Source organism: Phaseolus vulgaris, chromosome 1 (genome assembly GCF_051622355.1).
Source record: "Phaseolus vulgaris cultivar YP4 chromosome 1, ASM5162235v1, whole genome shotgun sequence".
Taxonomy (NCBI): domain Eukaryota; kingdom Viridiplantae; phylum Streptophyta; class Magnoliopsida; order Fabales; family Fabaceae; genus Phaseolus; species Phaseolus vulgaris.
Window position 1 is genome coordinate 42,861,974 of NC_143498.1, and position 14,734 is coordinate 42,876,707.

The 14,734-nt window shown below is 34.2% G+C and overlaps 1 protein-coding gene and 1 pseudogene across 2 annotated transcripts; both read right to left on the reverse strand.

Moving 5' to 3' along the window:
* Positions 1–4,348: 4,348 nt before the first annotated feature.
* LOC137814162 (pterocarpan synthase 1 pseudogene) lies at positions 4,349–5,621 on the reverse strand (annotated as a pseudogene). The gene has a single exon (XR_016521240.1). The product of XR_016521240.1 is annotated as a pterocarpan synthase 1 pseudogene (transcript).
* Positions 5,622–6,384: 763 nt separating this feature from the next.
* Positions 6,385–7,183, reverse strand: LOC137814163 (pterocarpan synthase 1). The gene has a single exon (XM_068616754.2). It carries the CDS (start codon positions 7,120–7,122, stop codon positions 6,565–6,567), a length of 558 nt encoding a protein of 185 aa, XP_068472855.1. The 5' UTR covers positions 7,123–7,183; the 3' UTR covers positions 6,385–6,564.
* Between the last annotated feature and the right edge of the window lie 7,551 nt (positions 7,184–14,734).

Consider the following 14,734-nt stretch of genomic DNA (forward strand, 5'->3'; position numbering starts at 1 on the left):
AACATACTGCAGTTTGTTGGACTCTAAAAACTTCGTATGTATATAGTGGTTCAAAAGGAAAATGAAACTATTTATTTTTAAAATAAAACAGATTAGACACATATATATAAAACAAGTAAAAATCTGCATATTTTTTTAGAAAAAAAATATTCAAACAAAACAGAGTATTATTCCAAGATATTTGTTTATGAAAATCAGACTCCATGTTGAGGAAAAAAACAAAAAAATGATGCATACCTAAAATTACAATCTACATACGTATAATAAAGATATATTTTACTTGCGCGCACCGAATCATCCCAAAGGTCTTCTTTAAGCTGGAATAATACATATCCAACCTCACCTTCAATTTTTCACACTGCCACCACAACACACAGAATCATGATCTAACAAACACAAGATAAAAATTTGGAAATCGAAACAATTACACTAGAGCCACTGAAGCAAAGAACAATCAGTAATAATTAGTAACTAACTACTTTTTTTTTAACAGACGATCATCCCAAATTCTCTTAAATCAATCCCAGAAATTCACACAAATAATAAATCACTCTTACCAAATAACGCATTGGAGATTAAAATAAGAATGACAATTTCTGAGGAAAGAATCACACCATTTACCTCAAGTTCAACAACACAAAATGACTCTAACCTCAAATCTACAAAACACACGAGCTCATTCAACTCCCAATACGATCCAAGTGGTTTCTTTATCTCACTGATAAACAACTTATAGTCTTCTTGTAGCACAAATTAGGTTTCCGGTGGACCCCTTTTGCAGTACTTGATAAGATTACTCGGCACCCCTATTTTTTTCATCCAACTCAACTATTCTAATCTTCAAAACCCACTGCATCTTTGAAGAAAACACCACTCTACTTAACTACACACAACTATGTAAGCGCTTTTATTACTATAATAATATTAATTATAATCTTCAGCAACATTCAACATCGATGCAATAAACTTGACAGTGAAATTGTAGAGCGTAGCATTCAACATCCACAAAAAAAAGAGAAAGAAAAATAGATCGATAGACGAATCGTGTACTTGGACCTGACGAAATCGTAGAGTTTTCTGGTGCTGGAGAAAATCATAACTCCGGCTTCGAGAACGTGATCCTCCTTATCACGATCTTTCCTCTCCCCATACCATACCCTAACAATCAAATCCTTTCGATTTAGAAAAGCACTCGCTGTAAAAAAGATCCACAAACAAAACTTCAATTAGACGAAGAAGAAAAAAAAAAGCGAAAATAAAAACAACGCAGTTACAAAAGAGAAAATAGAAGAGGCTTGGATCCACATGCGGTGAGTGGTGGAGAGAAGACGGTGAACTGCAGAGAGAAGATGGTGGATGTGGTAGAGAGAAGAGAGAAGGCAGAGAGAAGAAAGGAGGCAGAGAGCAGTAGGGAGAAGACAGTGAGTAGCAGAGAGAATAAGAGATGGTTTCGAAAAGAAGAGGGAGTTCAAAGGTTTTAGGAAATAAATTTGGGAATTATTTGGGAATTATACGGAGGGAACGAAAAGTGGGAGAATATTTTATTTCGGAAGCTAATTATGGCAGTTATAAATGCCACATTTCGAAGGAACATTATGGCGTCTACGAAACTGTCGTATTATACAGCTAATTGTGGCGGTTTTTAATAACCGCCATATTATAACCGCCACCACATACACGTTTTTTTGTAGTGATCCTAAATGTATATTTAATTTTATCTTTATATTACTATGTTTGTAATTTTATTTGTTTGTATTTGTAGTTGGACGTCAAATCATTTTGCTAGTGAGGCCATTGGACATTACATTCGATCTCAAATTAGAGGTCCATATCATCATTATGATGCCATGCTTGAGGAGGACAAACTGAAATGGTGGACTGACTTTCAGGTAATTTTAATTTTTAACAAACTACAGTCACTTGTTTTCTTGTTTTTCTTGTGGACTCAAAGTAACTATTTTCTTCTTTTTAACAGACTAGAGTCACTTGGGCACGCCATGATGAATGCCAAATTAAAAAGGTCTACGAGTCTAAAGTCAAAAAAAGATTTTGTGATATGTTGACCAAAGCTAGGGCAAAGGTTGTCCGACCTATTTGGATAGGTGAGCAAGCATGGGCTGAACTTCTAAACTATTGGGATTCACAACAATTCAAAGATAAATCAACTCAAAATAAAGCCAATAGGGGTTCATCTCGTGGTGGAGCACTGCACTCCACAGGTCGAAAATCACATTCAGATATTGCAGTTACCTTGGTAAGTACTTGTCACTGCCTTACATGAAAATCATTTTACATTTGCAACCTATAATGTTTTTAATTGTACAACATTATTAGGAACGTCAATATGGTCGTCCTCCAGAACCTGATGAACTATTTATGGCCACCCACACAAATAAGAAGGGTGAATGGGTTGATAATCATGCTTGAGAAACTTATGTAAGTTATTCTTTTAACTTTTTTTATATTTATATTTTAATTTTCTAACATTTTCATTTCGTAATGATCTGCGTAGGAAAACTATCATGAGCGCTTGAAAATCCTTCAAGCAAATAGTTCTCAGGACTCTAACACTGATGTCCACCAACTTGATCCTACAACTAAGCTTCAAACATGGAAGGAAGCCGCCGGAGGAAAGAGTAGAGGTCGGGTGTATGGTACGACAAACTTGGCTGCTAACTTCCGCAAAGGAGTTTCTCCTCTCACTCAAGCCTTTGCTTCCGACACTTCACAATTTGGGCATGTGAATGAAAATGAAATGCTTCGTGCTGAACTTAGTATGTGGAGTCAGAAGTATGCACACTTGGAGGATGAGTTGAAGGTTATAAAAGATAAACTTATCTCAATGGAACGTGACAAAACTGCTTCCAATAGCACAACACAATTCGATCATGAGTATGATCCAGAGCTGGATGATCAACCTGTTCCTTAAAGTGTATCTTATATTGTAAGTTTAACTATTTGACATTTTTATTATATATTAAGTATTTTAATTATTTCATTTATTTATTTATATTGTTTATATTTTTTTACAGGTTTATCACATCACTATGGGATTCATTTTGGTACTTTTAGTTAAATTTGTAAAGTACAATTTTAATTGTAATATTTTTTTTAAGTATTCATATCATTTTGAATATTTGAATTGATCAAAGATTTTGTTAAACTATTTGTATTACTTTTGTACTTTGGATGTGTTTGTGGATTTGGATGTGTTTGTGGATGTATTGTGAATGATAGTAATTTGTCTGAATGTGATTTGGTTGGTATTTATTCTTTACAGGTATCCTCGCTATTTATAGGTAAAATGGCTAGAAAACAAAATAATTTTTTTTTCTTCCCTTTATGCGTCGGCCACTAGTCCACGCTAGCTTTTTTTTTTTTAATATGCGTCACCCAGATTCTGCGTGTTACGTTCATTTTGCGTGGGCTTGACCCACACAAGATGCGTCCAACTTTTTGGCCCACACTAGTTTCCATTTGCTTCCAAGTTTTTTTTCGTCGAAACTGGAGCAGACGATAATCCGACGCATAAACATATGTTTTTTAACTTTTGCGTCCGTTTTTGATCCACGCAAAATAGTTGTTTTCTTGTAATGACTGCAAATTACAGGTGAAAAGATTCTTCAAATACTATAATTAAAATTAACATAATTTGGATAAAATTTTTATTGAATAAATTCAGTCTAAAAGCAAAGAAGTACAACAATAAACAAAAATGAAATATGTAAGATAGTAAAATCTAGAATAAAGATACGATAAATTTTTATAAATATATTATAATTTTTTAATCAGTAATAATTATCATTTTTTATTAATATTTGTATTTTAAATATTATTGTTCATAAAATATATTTTAAAGTAATCAAATATAAAATAAACTTATATATATATATATATATATATATATATATATATGCGAGAGTGAATCTAATTTTTATTTTTCATCCTTAAAAATTAATTAAAATAAATATTGCGAATAATTTTTAAATACATTGATGTAAAGAGTAATGTGAACATATTAATTCTTATTTAATTTTAAATTTAATTAGATTCACTCAATAACTATATTACAATAATTAGTTCAATTTCCATCTAGTGGTTTTACATAATAATTTAAAAAATAATACCTGTTATTCATGAAATATATGTTGTAACTTATTTAAATGAAATATTATGTTAGGTAAATTATAGTTTACATAATAACGTTAAAAATACACATGATTATTGACAAGTAATTTAACAAATTGAAAAATAATATATATATATATATATATGGATATTAATTTATTTATAATCTATATTTAATTATTAATTAAAATAAAAATATTATATCTAAAAATATATATTGTTTAGAAGAAATGGATTGACTTTCTTTTATTTTTCCACGTCATTATCTTGAATTCCAAGTACAGGATATATAAATCATATAAAAAACAACGACCTTTTTCTTCGGAAAGCATGAAGAACGAAGCCGAAAGGATAGACAGTGAATACAATGTAAAAATCATGCAAATGCATGCTGCACAAACTCATAGGAGTGATCAATAATGGAAGACGTAAATATTGTACTCCACAATAGCGTTCCCTGTCTTGTTATCGAGACTATACTTCTTCAGATCAGCAAAGCCACGTGCCAACTTGAAAACCCCACTTCCGCCAACAATCGTCAATTCTCTTTCGTTCTCGAATATCAAGTTCCGACCCAACAAGCTCAGAGTGCTGCCATTGAACTTCCCTTCCGTGAACACCAAGTTGAAGAGCATCACCAGGGCAACCTCGTTCTGGTCTGAAAACCCGTACAGTCCTTGTCCCTTTCCGACAACTTTGGACCCGGGATCCGGCCCAACGGTCAACGGGTCGTCGGCTATTGCCAGGAATCCGAAAAACGTGGAGGAAGTGTTGGTCGTTTGGGCCTCTGCAATTTGCACTGCTGTGGGCTTGGACCCGCTTGTAACGTCGTGCAAGAAGAAGTGAAGGTGGAGCAGCTTCTCCTTTTTCAGACCCAGAGAATTCGGAGATACGTATTCAAAGAAATCGGAGTTTTCTGCTGCTGTGAGTGAGGAGAAGAGGAGGGTGAGGGTGATGGTGATGAACCACATTGCCATTGAAGGTGGACACGTAATAATTGAGAAATCCAAAAGCTACGAGAAAGCAGAATTCAAGATGCCCTCAACATATATAGATACTGGCACGCTATAAATAAAAAATACGGAAACGCTACCAAAAACATAGCGTCGAATTTAAGGAAAAAAAAACATTTTTCTGTTACTAATAGTCTAACACGCGTCACAACAATTTTAGTGATAATTTTCTTATGGTGGAGGAAGTGTTAGAAGGATTGACTTGGTGCTAATAGGACTTGGAAGAAGGTGACAGCGAATCGCAACAATGGAAATAACAAATTTCGCATGAAAATGGTACTAAACTCGATCGTAATCAAATATAAATTAGTAGTAATATTAACGTCATGTTCATGAAAATATTATTAAGATAACGGAATTCAACCTCAGTTGTTTAAGGATCGTAGTCGTTGCCGGCTATATCGATTGACTGTCAGTTTTGTTGATGTGCCTAAAAAGAAGGCTATTTTCACAAGGGAGGGGAATTTCTGCCATGTAGCTTGTACCTGAATTGTTACATAAAATTATAAGATTATTTCATACTTTTAACTCAACTCAGTGAGAGGAATAATGAGAGAAAATATTATAGGTAATATGATGAGAGATGAAGAGATAAAAAAAAATAATGATGTTTAAAAGAAAGGATGTCATAAAAGGATATTTTTTAGTTATGTTAGTTGTATAAAGCATTTATAAAATAATCCCATTAAGATTTCCTTCTCAATAACATTTTTATTTATTTTGCAAAGTTTAAATTGATAACTTTGTTTAAGGAGATTTAACCTTCCACTCCTATCAACAAGTTGTTGATTGAAAGTCCATAAATCATTACTTAAAGTATAATTAAGTAAAATAATGATGAAATAGCAGTGAGAATGAGTAACAGTTGGGAATTGGAATGGAGTTCAGGTATAGTTCTTAGAAGCCTCTAGTTAGAGTGAAATCATTAGAAATATAATAAGAATTACTGGGGATTCATTCTTAAACTACCTACTAAAATATCCATTCCTTCAAGTTGCTATTTTACAAGTTGAACATGTAGAAGGTCACTAGATGGAACTTGGAGTTGCTTGTAATTCATAATATGTACTATGGTTTCTTTATGCATTTCACATGTTTAGTTTTCACTTGAAGGCTTTTTATGCTCTTCTATTTAAGTGTTTCATGTCCAAGACGTTAATCATATTAACTCTCAATGTAACTATTCGAGTCATTATTGTTTCCATGTCGTTATCATCAATTCAACTACAGGATATAAATAATGTAAAAACAATAGCTAACTTCTTTTATTCCAAATAGAGCATCAACAGCGAATGAGAAAAGGAGACACACACACTAGACAAGAAAGGGATACACAAATCATTTGCTTTTATCATAACTCTCAAAATGTGTGGTAGAAAGTATCATTTTCCTATTTTGAGAGTGCAAAAGGAAGCAGCAGAAGCTAATAATGGAATACGTAAAAGTTGTACTCCACAACAGTGTCACCTGTCTTGGTATCAAGACTATACTTCTTGGCATGAGCAAAGCCACGAGCAAACTTGAAAACCCCACTTCCACCAACAATTGGCAATTCCCTCTCGTCGTGGAATATCAAGTTCCTACCCAACAAGCTCAGAGTGCTCCCATTGAATTTCCCTTCCGTGAACACAAAGTTAAAGAGCATCGCCAGGGCAACTTCCTTCTGGTCTGCAAACCCGTAAAGTCCTTGTCCCCTTCCCACGAGTTTGGAACCAGGGTCGGGCCCAACGGTCAATGGGTCGTCCGCTATCATCAGGAGCCCGAAAAACGAGGATGAGTTGGCCGTGGTCTGTGCCTGTGCGATCGTGACTGCGGTGGGTTTGGGCCCGCTCGAAACGTCATGGAAGAAGAAGTGAAGGTGGAGCAGCTTCTCCTTCTTGAGACCCAGAGAACTTGGAGATATGTATTCATAGAAATCGGGATTTTCTGCTGCAGCGACTGAGGAGAAGAGTAGGGTGAGGGTGATGAACCAAATAGCCATTGCAGGGACACGTAATGATTCAGAAATATAAAAACTATGGAAAAAGATAATAGCTACATACACATACACTTGATGTATTATGATAAGCTATTTATAGTTTCCATACGCTTCAGGAAAACGATTAACGAAAGACCTAGTCACCAAATTTAATAAGTACAACACTTATCTTATACGTCTAATTAAAATTTTTTTAATTATGAAGCCATCGGATAAACATTAAAAAAAATTATTAATTAAAAATTAATTTTAAAAATAAAAAATAAATTATTTATATATTAAATTAGATATTATTTTATATGTTAAAAATATTATTAATATGTAAAGTAATTTTTTTATTAATAAAAATTTATAGACTGATTTATAAATTAATTACTAAGATTTTAAATGTTATATGTATATTTTGTTAGTATTAATAATATTAATTTTTTTATCAACAAAAAGTTAAATAACATACCTAGTCCGAATGGAAAGAAACCATACAGCAGTTTCACCTAATAATGTTAAATCTACTAACATAATCTTACACTAAGATACTATTTTGTTTTAACAAAATGATATAACCCATCATAACAGCATTCCAACCAACTACTATTCAAAATTTTCAACCCAATGCAAAACACTGAATATAAATTTGTATTACCCCCCTGCCACTACTCCAAAACTCCCACTAAGCTATTACACATAAAAAGAACAGCAACACTCCTACTAAATGATAATGCCCTGTGTGTCACTACTAAAATCTCCAAAGAATTATGCCACTGCACTTCAGAAGAACAAAGAAGCAACAATCCTCTTAACCTTGTTTACATGATCCAGTTCAAAGTTTTGGCAGCAGTATGCACATCTCCCATGCTCCTAACAGCCCCTGCATCTCCCTCTTCCCTGCTCCATTGCACATCTTACACTAGTATATATGCATATCTATGCCTCCACAACTATATATCCCTGCATAACTAACCATAATACCTTTCCATTCCAGCCAATAAGCACAAAACAAGAATAGCAGTATAAAGAAGCATAATTTTATTGAGCATAATGTTAGATAAAAATATACAAGAATAACCATATTGCAGTTGCAAATGAGATGAATGCAGCTGCATCTGATATTGCAAATACCAGGAATGTAGTTTTGTCCAAGTAATTTGGTTTTTTTTTATCACTTACTCGACATGGTATGTTAATTGTAGAGGAGAACACTACATATTATCTCGAGACACATTTGTAATGTTGCTTCATAAACTAATTCAAGTTGACCTAGTGGGCGTAACTGTAGCAACATGGAGCAGTGTACTCCAACCACTAGTTATTGCTGCATGCTTCAATATCACATCCTTGTTTTCTCACCTTGAGTTATTGCGTTACACCTGCAAACATCACACTAGATACCTTTTCCAACCAGATTACCATGCACAACATAATATATACAAGAATAAATTATAAACTCAGCATACTAACATTAATAAAGTTTTTTTTAATCTTCCTTAAGTTTCGAAGGTTATTCCAATATCTCAACAAATTAAGTTTCAAAAGTTATTCTAATATATCAACAAAAATAAGAGAGGTATTTTTAATCTTCGTTAAATTCCAAAAATTTATTGCAGAATCTCAATAAAACATTTCAAATTTTTTAAAGTTCAATAAATAAATATAATTGAATCTATTTATAAATAAATAATTAAAAACTACATAGTTTTAATATATTTTATAACTAAATTCTCTAAAATTTTGAAAGTGTAACTTTAATTTACAAATAATTTTTTCTAAAGTTTCAAAAATTTATTTTAAAAACTCAACAAAATAATAATGGATAATAAGTATTTCAACAACTAATCTTTGATAATAAATATTTCAACAGTATTTGCATATTTTTATGATTGATGGTAGTTGGTTTATATAATTCCTAGTTTTTTTGTTATGAGCTCATACTTGACAAAACCTGACTTATTTCTCCACGCAATATGTTCTTGCAATCTTTAGCAAAAAACACACATGGTTTTGAAGCTCACATCTGATGGATAATGCAATTATTTAGGATATATAAAGTAATGATAAACACCAATTGTTGTCGAGCTAGGTATCAATGGCTTGTGACCCAAGTTGGAGCAGTAAGGTGATGGAAGAAGCAATATTGGAGTAAGAAGAAGATAATGTCTTATTTAGTATTTCTTCTCCTTAGATATAATAGACATAAGTTGAATTGTGATTCCCTGCTAGGACTGCTATTTGCGATCATTGAGCTTGTGCCGGAGAGTAGTGTGCCTACGGTGGAAGAAAGAAATCAAGAGGATTGTTAGAGATGGTGGAAAATGGGGTTGAAGGTTATTTCAAATGGCAAACCATTTTATGGAAATTTTGAAACTCATGGTATTTAACGGAGGTTTTGAAATCCATGGTATTTAATAAAGGTTTTGAATCCCAATGTATTTAACGAAGGTTTAGCGGGGAAGACTGCAACCCTGGGTAAATAACTTAATATAAGTTTTAACCCTGGATAATGTAAAAATAAACCCCTGCTAAAACTATTTTTCATTGTAGTGACACATGACTAAGGTGACATGGAATGCAATAGTCATGGAAAGTATACCATGAGAACTAGAAGAAACAAAAGTGTCATGCAAGCTCTCCTCAAGGATGGTGTCTTGTAAAAAAAAAGTTTGAAATTAGTGATAATGCTATAATAAAAGCTATATAACTTGGAAAAATAAATTGATAACAAACTTACAATACAATCTATATTTTCTCTTGATTTCTCATATGTCATTTGTGTTGGGTTTAATAGTGCCAAAGTTCAAGAGGGGGGGGGGGGGGGGGGGGGGGTTGAATTGACCTTAATCTTCTCGCAGAAACAGTGTTTAACACAGTGTACAGAAAATAAATCGATTTATTTGGAAATGAACAGATTTATTTTGGCACTGTTTGTGTTGGAAAAAACGTTTATACAGCAAGGTTAATCACAAGATTATGCAGATGGATTTTCCAGATACACACACACTGATATTAGAACGAAAAACCAGTGAATCACAAAACAACAAACTTCAATTTCAAGCAAGTGATTAAGGTTCAATTGATAGCTTGACAATTAATTGAGTAACCTATTACAATCAACCTGTTCCAGTGGCTTTTAACAGATTATAAATGTTCTTTTCAGAATTAACCAGTTTTTCCAGAAATTAAGAACAGTATGAATCGAGCCCAGAAAGAACAGATTTATTATTGATTGAACAGATTTATTTCTTGACAGTTTAACAGTTATGCAAAAATTTAAGTGCAGAGATTAAGGTAGAATGAACACAAGACAATTATACTGGTTCACTCAACTGAGCTACATCCAGTCTTCACCTAAACCAAGGTGAAATTCACTAAATCACAATTCAAACAAACACAAATCCCACTGTTCTTGAAACCTACAAGAACTTAGGTACACTTGCTGAAAAAACCTATTTCAGCACACACACTCTTCAAGAAACCCTATCAAGAAGAGTGTACAACCAAAATTTTACAAGAAATGAAAAGTGAAACGACTACACTTGATTGAGGATGTAGAAATCTGCCTTAAACCAGTAGAACAGATTGCTAGAACAGTAGCAGCACCTCACACCAAGCTTTTGGAACCAAACAAGAACCAGCACTTTGTGATTTTTGAAATCTTCTAAGAACAGATGCTAATTCCTTGTAAATCCTCAATTCTCTGATGCAAAACTTGTTTTTACAAATGTATGATCGATTTTTAAACTCAGAAACAAGTTTTTATTTTTTAGAAAACCAACTTATAACAGATTTTTGAAAAACAGTTAAAGCTGTTAGAAAATGAACAGATTGAAAATAAAATGAACAGATTTATTTTCAAAAGTAGTTAGAGAATTTGTTATGTGAGGAGACTTAGTCAGCCATTCTGGTGCAAGGACAAAACTGGAAACCGTTTAAGGTAGCCATGGCACCAGAGTCAAAAACGAATCTATTCATTTACAGATGAACAAACTTATTTTTCAAAACGAAAACAGAAAAAGCTTAACTATTCGAAACACAATCGTTTTGAAAGGTAGAAGACTTAGTCAAAATACATGATGCACAAAATCTAATTTTCACAAGACTTAGCCAAGGCATCAGTTTAAAAATGAATCTGTTTATTTAGAAAAGAACAGATTTATTTTTATGCAGTAAACGTGTTTTTTGTAAAACATGTGAAAAACAGTTTAAGAAACCTTATGCTTGTTCTTATCACATGGCCAGTGGTTAGGAGGTGAGTTACTCAGCAAAAAGCCCACTCTTAAAAACCTCTAAACACTACCTAAGACACACTTAAAGCAAAGCAAAATACACATGAAATGTACATAGAAGTCTTCATCAAACACATGTCTTGAAGGGGCAGCAACCATTTTCAACAATCTCCCCCTGTTTGATGGAGAAAAATCCCCATAGTTCTGTTGCTTTAAGAACCTGTACTGCACCAAATACTAAACCAGAAAAACATAAACATTGCATAACATGTGAAATGGTTTTAAGGTGCAGAATTTAACTCCTATTTCAGCTAGCTTCACCTAGTATGGTGAGCTATTTTTCTCCCCCTTTGGATTCATCAAACAACATTTAAGCATAGAAAAAAAACAGAACCATAACCATAATAGTTCAGAAAATAAAGACAAATTGTTCAGCATTATAGAAATTTGAAAATGATAAAGAAAGCATGAAAAGCAAGATACTACTGATATTTGTAATATAACTCTGCAAGCTGCGCTTGAACCCCTTCAATTTGATCATCAAGGTGTTGAAACCTTGCTTGAGTAGTCTCAAAGTATGCCCTCTGTTCTGCATTCAGGACATCAAGGCGATACAGAACTTGCCTTTCAAACATTGATAATGGTTCACCTCGGTATTCTGGAGTGTGATAAGCAACAATGGCATTCTGATGGGTTGCAGCAGCTTCATCATGCACAGATTGAGGAGCAGGTGAGTCTCCTCTGGCTTCTGCAGATGGAGAACTTGTGCTTTGATTTTCAGCGTGTTCAGCAAATTGTTCCTGTCCATAGGAGTGATGGATAACATAACGCGGACGTTCTGCAGCTTGAACTATGTCATCCTCCATGGGAACAGCTTCATCCTCTTCCTCATTGTTGAGGTTTGAGGCTCCATGTTCTGCTTGAGGGTTCTTGCCTTTGAGAACCACCCAATTGTCCTCTACTTTGTGAAATCCCATCTTTGTGAGAGTTGAATTGTCAATCTCACATACAGCCTTGATGAGGTCGTTTCTCTCACTTGTAGCATCAACACCAAAGAAATCAATTAATTTTGAAATGAGTATAGCATAAGGAAAGCGATAATCAGCCAATCTTTTGGATTTCAGCATGTGTTCATTGATAATGAAAATTCAGTTTACCTTAATCTGGTTCATGATGCAATATAGAAGGATTAAATCCTCTTCATGTAGAACAACATGATTTGTACCTCTTGGGATGAGTTGTCATGCTATAATGTAGGCAACAAGATGTGGTGTAAGGTTCAAATGTCCTGCATGGAACCTGCTTATGCTCTCTGTAGGATTCCTCATACAGCTTTTATAATACTGCAGCTTGTTGAATTCTTGGATCCCATAGGTGTTTCCTTTTCCCACTTTCAGTCCAGCATACTTGATTCCAGCCACAGAATTCCAAACATCACTTGTGATCTTCATTTTGATCCCTTTCACATAAGAGACAATGTTCTTTCCATCCAATGTTAGGTTAGTGTAAAACACTTTAAGCAAATCAGGATATACATTACCCGTTAATTCCAGCAGCTTTTTCAGTTTCTGGTGCTTCAACACAGCCCTTGTTTCTGCCAATTTTTCTAATTTCAGCCAGTTGAAATCCAGCACCTTGGGTATATTAATCTGCTTTCTGCTTGTCTCGTGGATGTAGGCATTGATTGCTTCTTCATTTCCAGCGAACCAACCTTCTAGCACACCTTGAAAGGTGCTTTGCTTGCCCTTATTTTTCTGTTTCTGTCTTGAAGAAGAAGCCATGGTTGAACCAGAACTTTCTCTTGGTTTCAAATGGTGAGAACAGAAAATGGGTAGCCAATGTGGGTAACAGATATTCACACAGATTTATATTGAGAAATGAATAGGTTGATATGACAGTTATGAATGGATATGCATGAAGATTTTATGCTCTGAATTTGTGCAGAGAATCTTTGAAAATATGTAGCAAATATTTAGGGTCACGATGCACACAACTCATACCTTCATTGAGCACCCAAACCATCAAATCGGTTACATAACCATGACCAAAACCGTCAAAGGTACAAAGGTTAATACCCACTAGGTCAGTCAAGCAGTCAAAGATCAGAATTTCTCTTTCCTAGTCATCAATGCATATTAGTACAGAACATAAACACATTCAATTACGAATAAACAGATTTAATTTTCACTGCTAGGCACAATTGACATTTATAATTCCCAATTCATTAAGCAGAAAATTAAACCTATCTTTAGCCAATGGTTTTGTGAACAAATCAACAAGTTGTAAATCAGTACCAATGAACTTAATCTCACATGTTCCATTTGAAATGTGTTCTCTTAGGAAATGATGCCTAATTTCAATGTGTTTGGTTCTTGAATGCATGACAGGATTTTTGGTTAAGTTGATTGCACTTGTATTATCACACAGCAGAGGTATATGGTTAAGTAAGATACCAAAATCATTCAATTGTTGTCTTAGCCATATGGTTTGAGCACAGCAACTCCCTGCTGCAATGTACTCTGCTTCAGCAGTGGAGAGAGCTACACAAGCCTGTTTTTTGCATTGCCATGAGATCAAGCTTGATCCAAGCACATGACAGGTTCCACTTGTGCTCTTCCTATCAATTTTGCAACCTGCAAAATCTGAATTAGAATATCCAGTTAAACTTAGTGAAATATTACCTGGATACCACAAGCCAACTTCTTTAGTTCCTTGCAAATACTTCAAAATCCTTTTGGCAGCATTGTAGTGTGATTCTTTAGGAGCAGATTGAAATCGAACACACATGCACACTGCAAACATTATGTCTGGCCTGCTGGCAGTGAGACACAGTAGTGATCCTATGAGTCCTCTGTATTTGGTTTCATCAACAGAAATTCCAGCTTCATCATGATCCAAATGACAGCTTGTTGAGAAGGGTGTGCTGATTGGTTTACACTTGTCCATTTCAAATTTCTTCAGCAGGTCCTTGCAATACTTAGCTTGACTTAAGAAAATGCCATCTTTGAGTTGTTTGACCTGCAAGCCTAGAAAATAGTTTAACTCACCCATCATTGACATTTCAAACTCACTCTTCATGACTTTCACGAAAGTTTCACACAATTCTCCATTGTTTGATCCAAAAATGATGTCATCCACATATACTTGTACTAGGATTGTGTCATCTCCTTTCTTCTTAATGAACAAGGTCTTATCTGATGTGCCTCTGTCATAGCCTTGAGAGGTGAGAAAATCACTTAGCCTCTCATACTATTGCCTAGGAGCTTGTTTGAGCCCATAGAGAGCCTTTTGAGTTTGAACACATATTTTGGATGTTGATGGTCTTCAAAACCTGGTGGCTGTGAAACAAATACCTCTTCATTTATATAACCATTTAGAAAGGCACTCTTCACATC

Coding starts and splice junctions, on each gene's coding strand:
- LOC137814163 (XM_068616754.2), bottom strand. CDS start 7,122: ATGGCTATTTGGTTCATCACCCTCACCCTACTCTTCTCCTCAGTCGCT.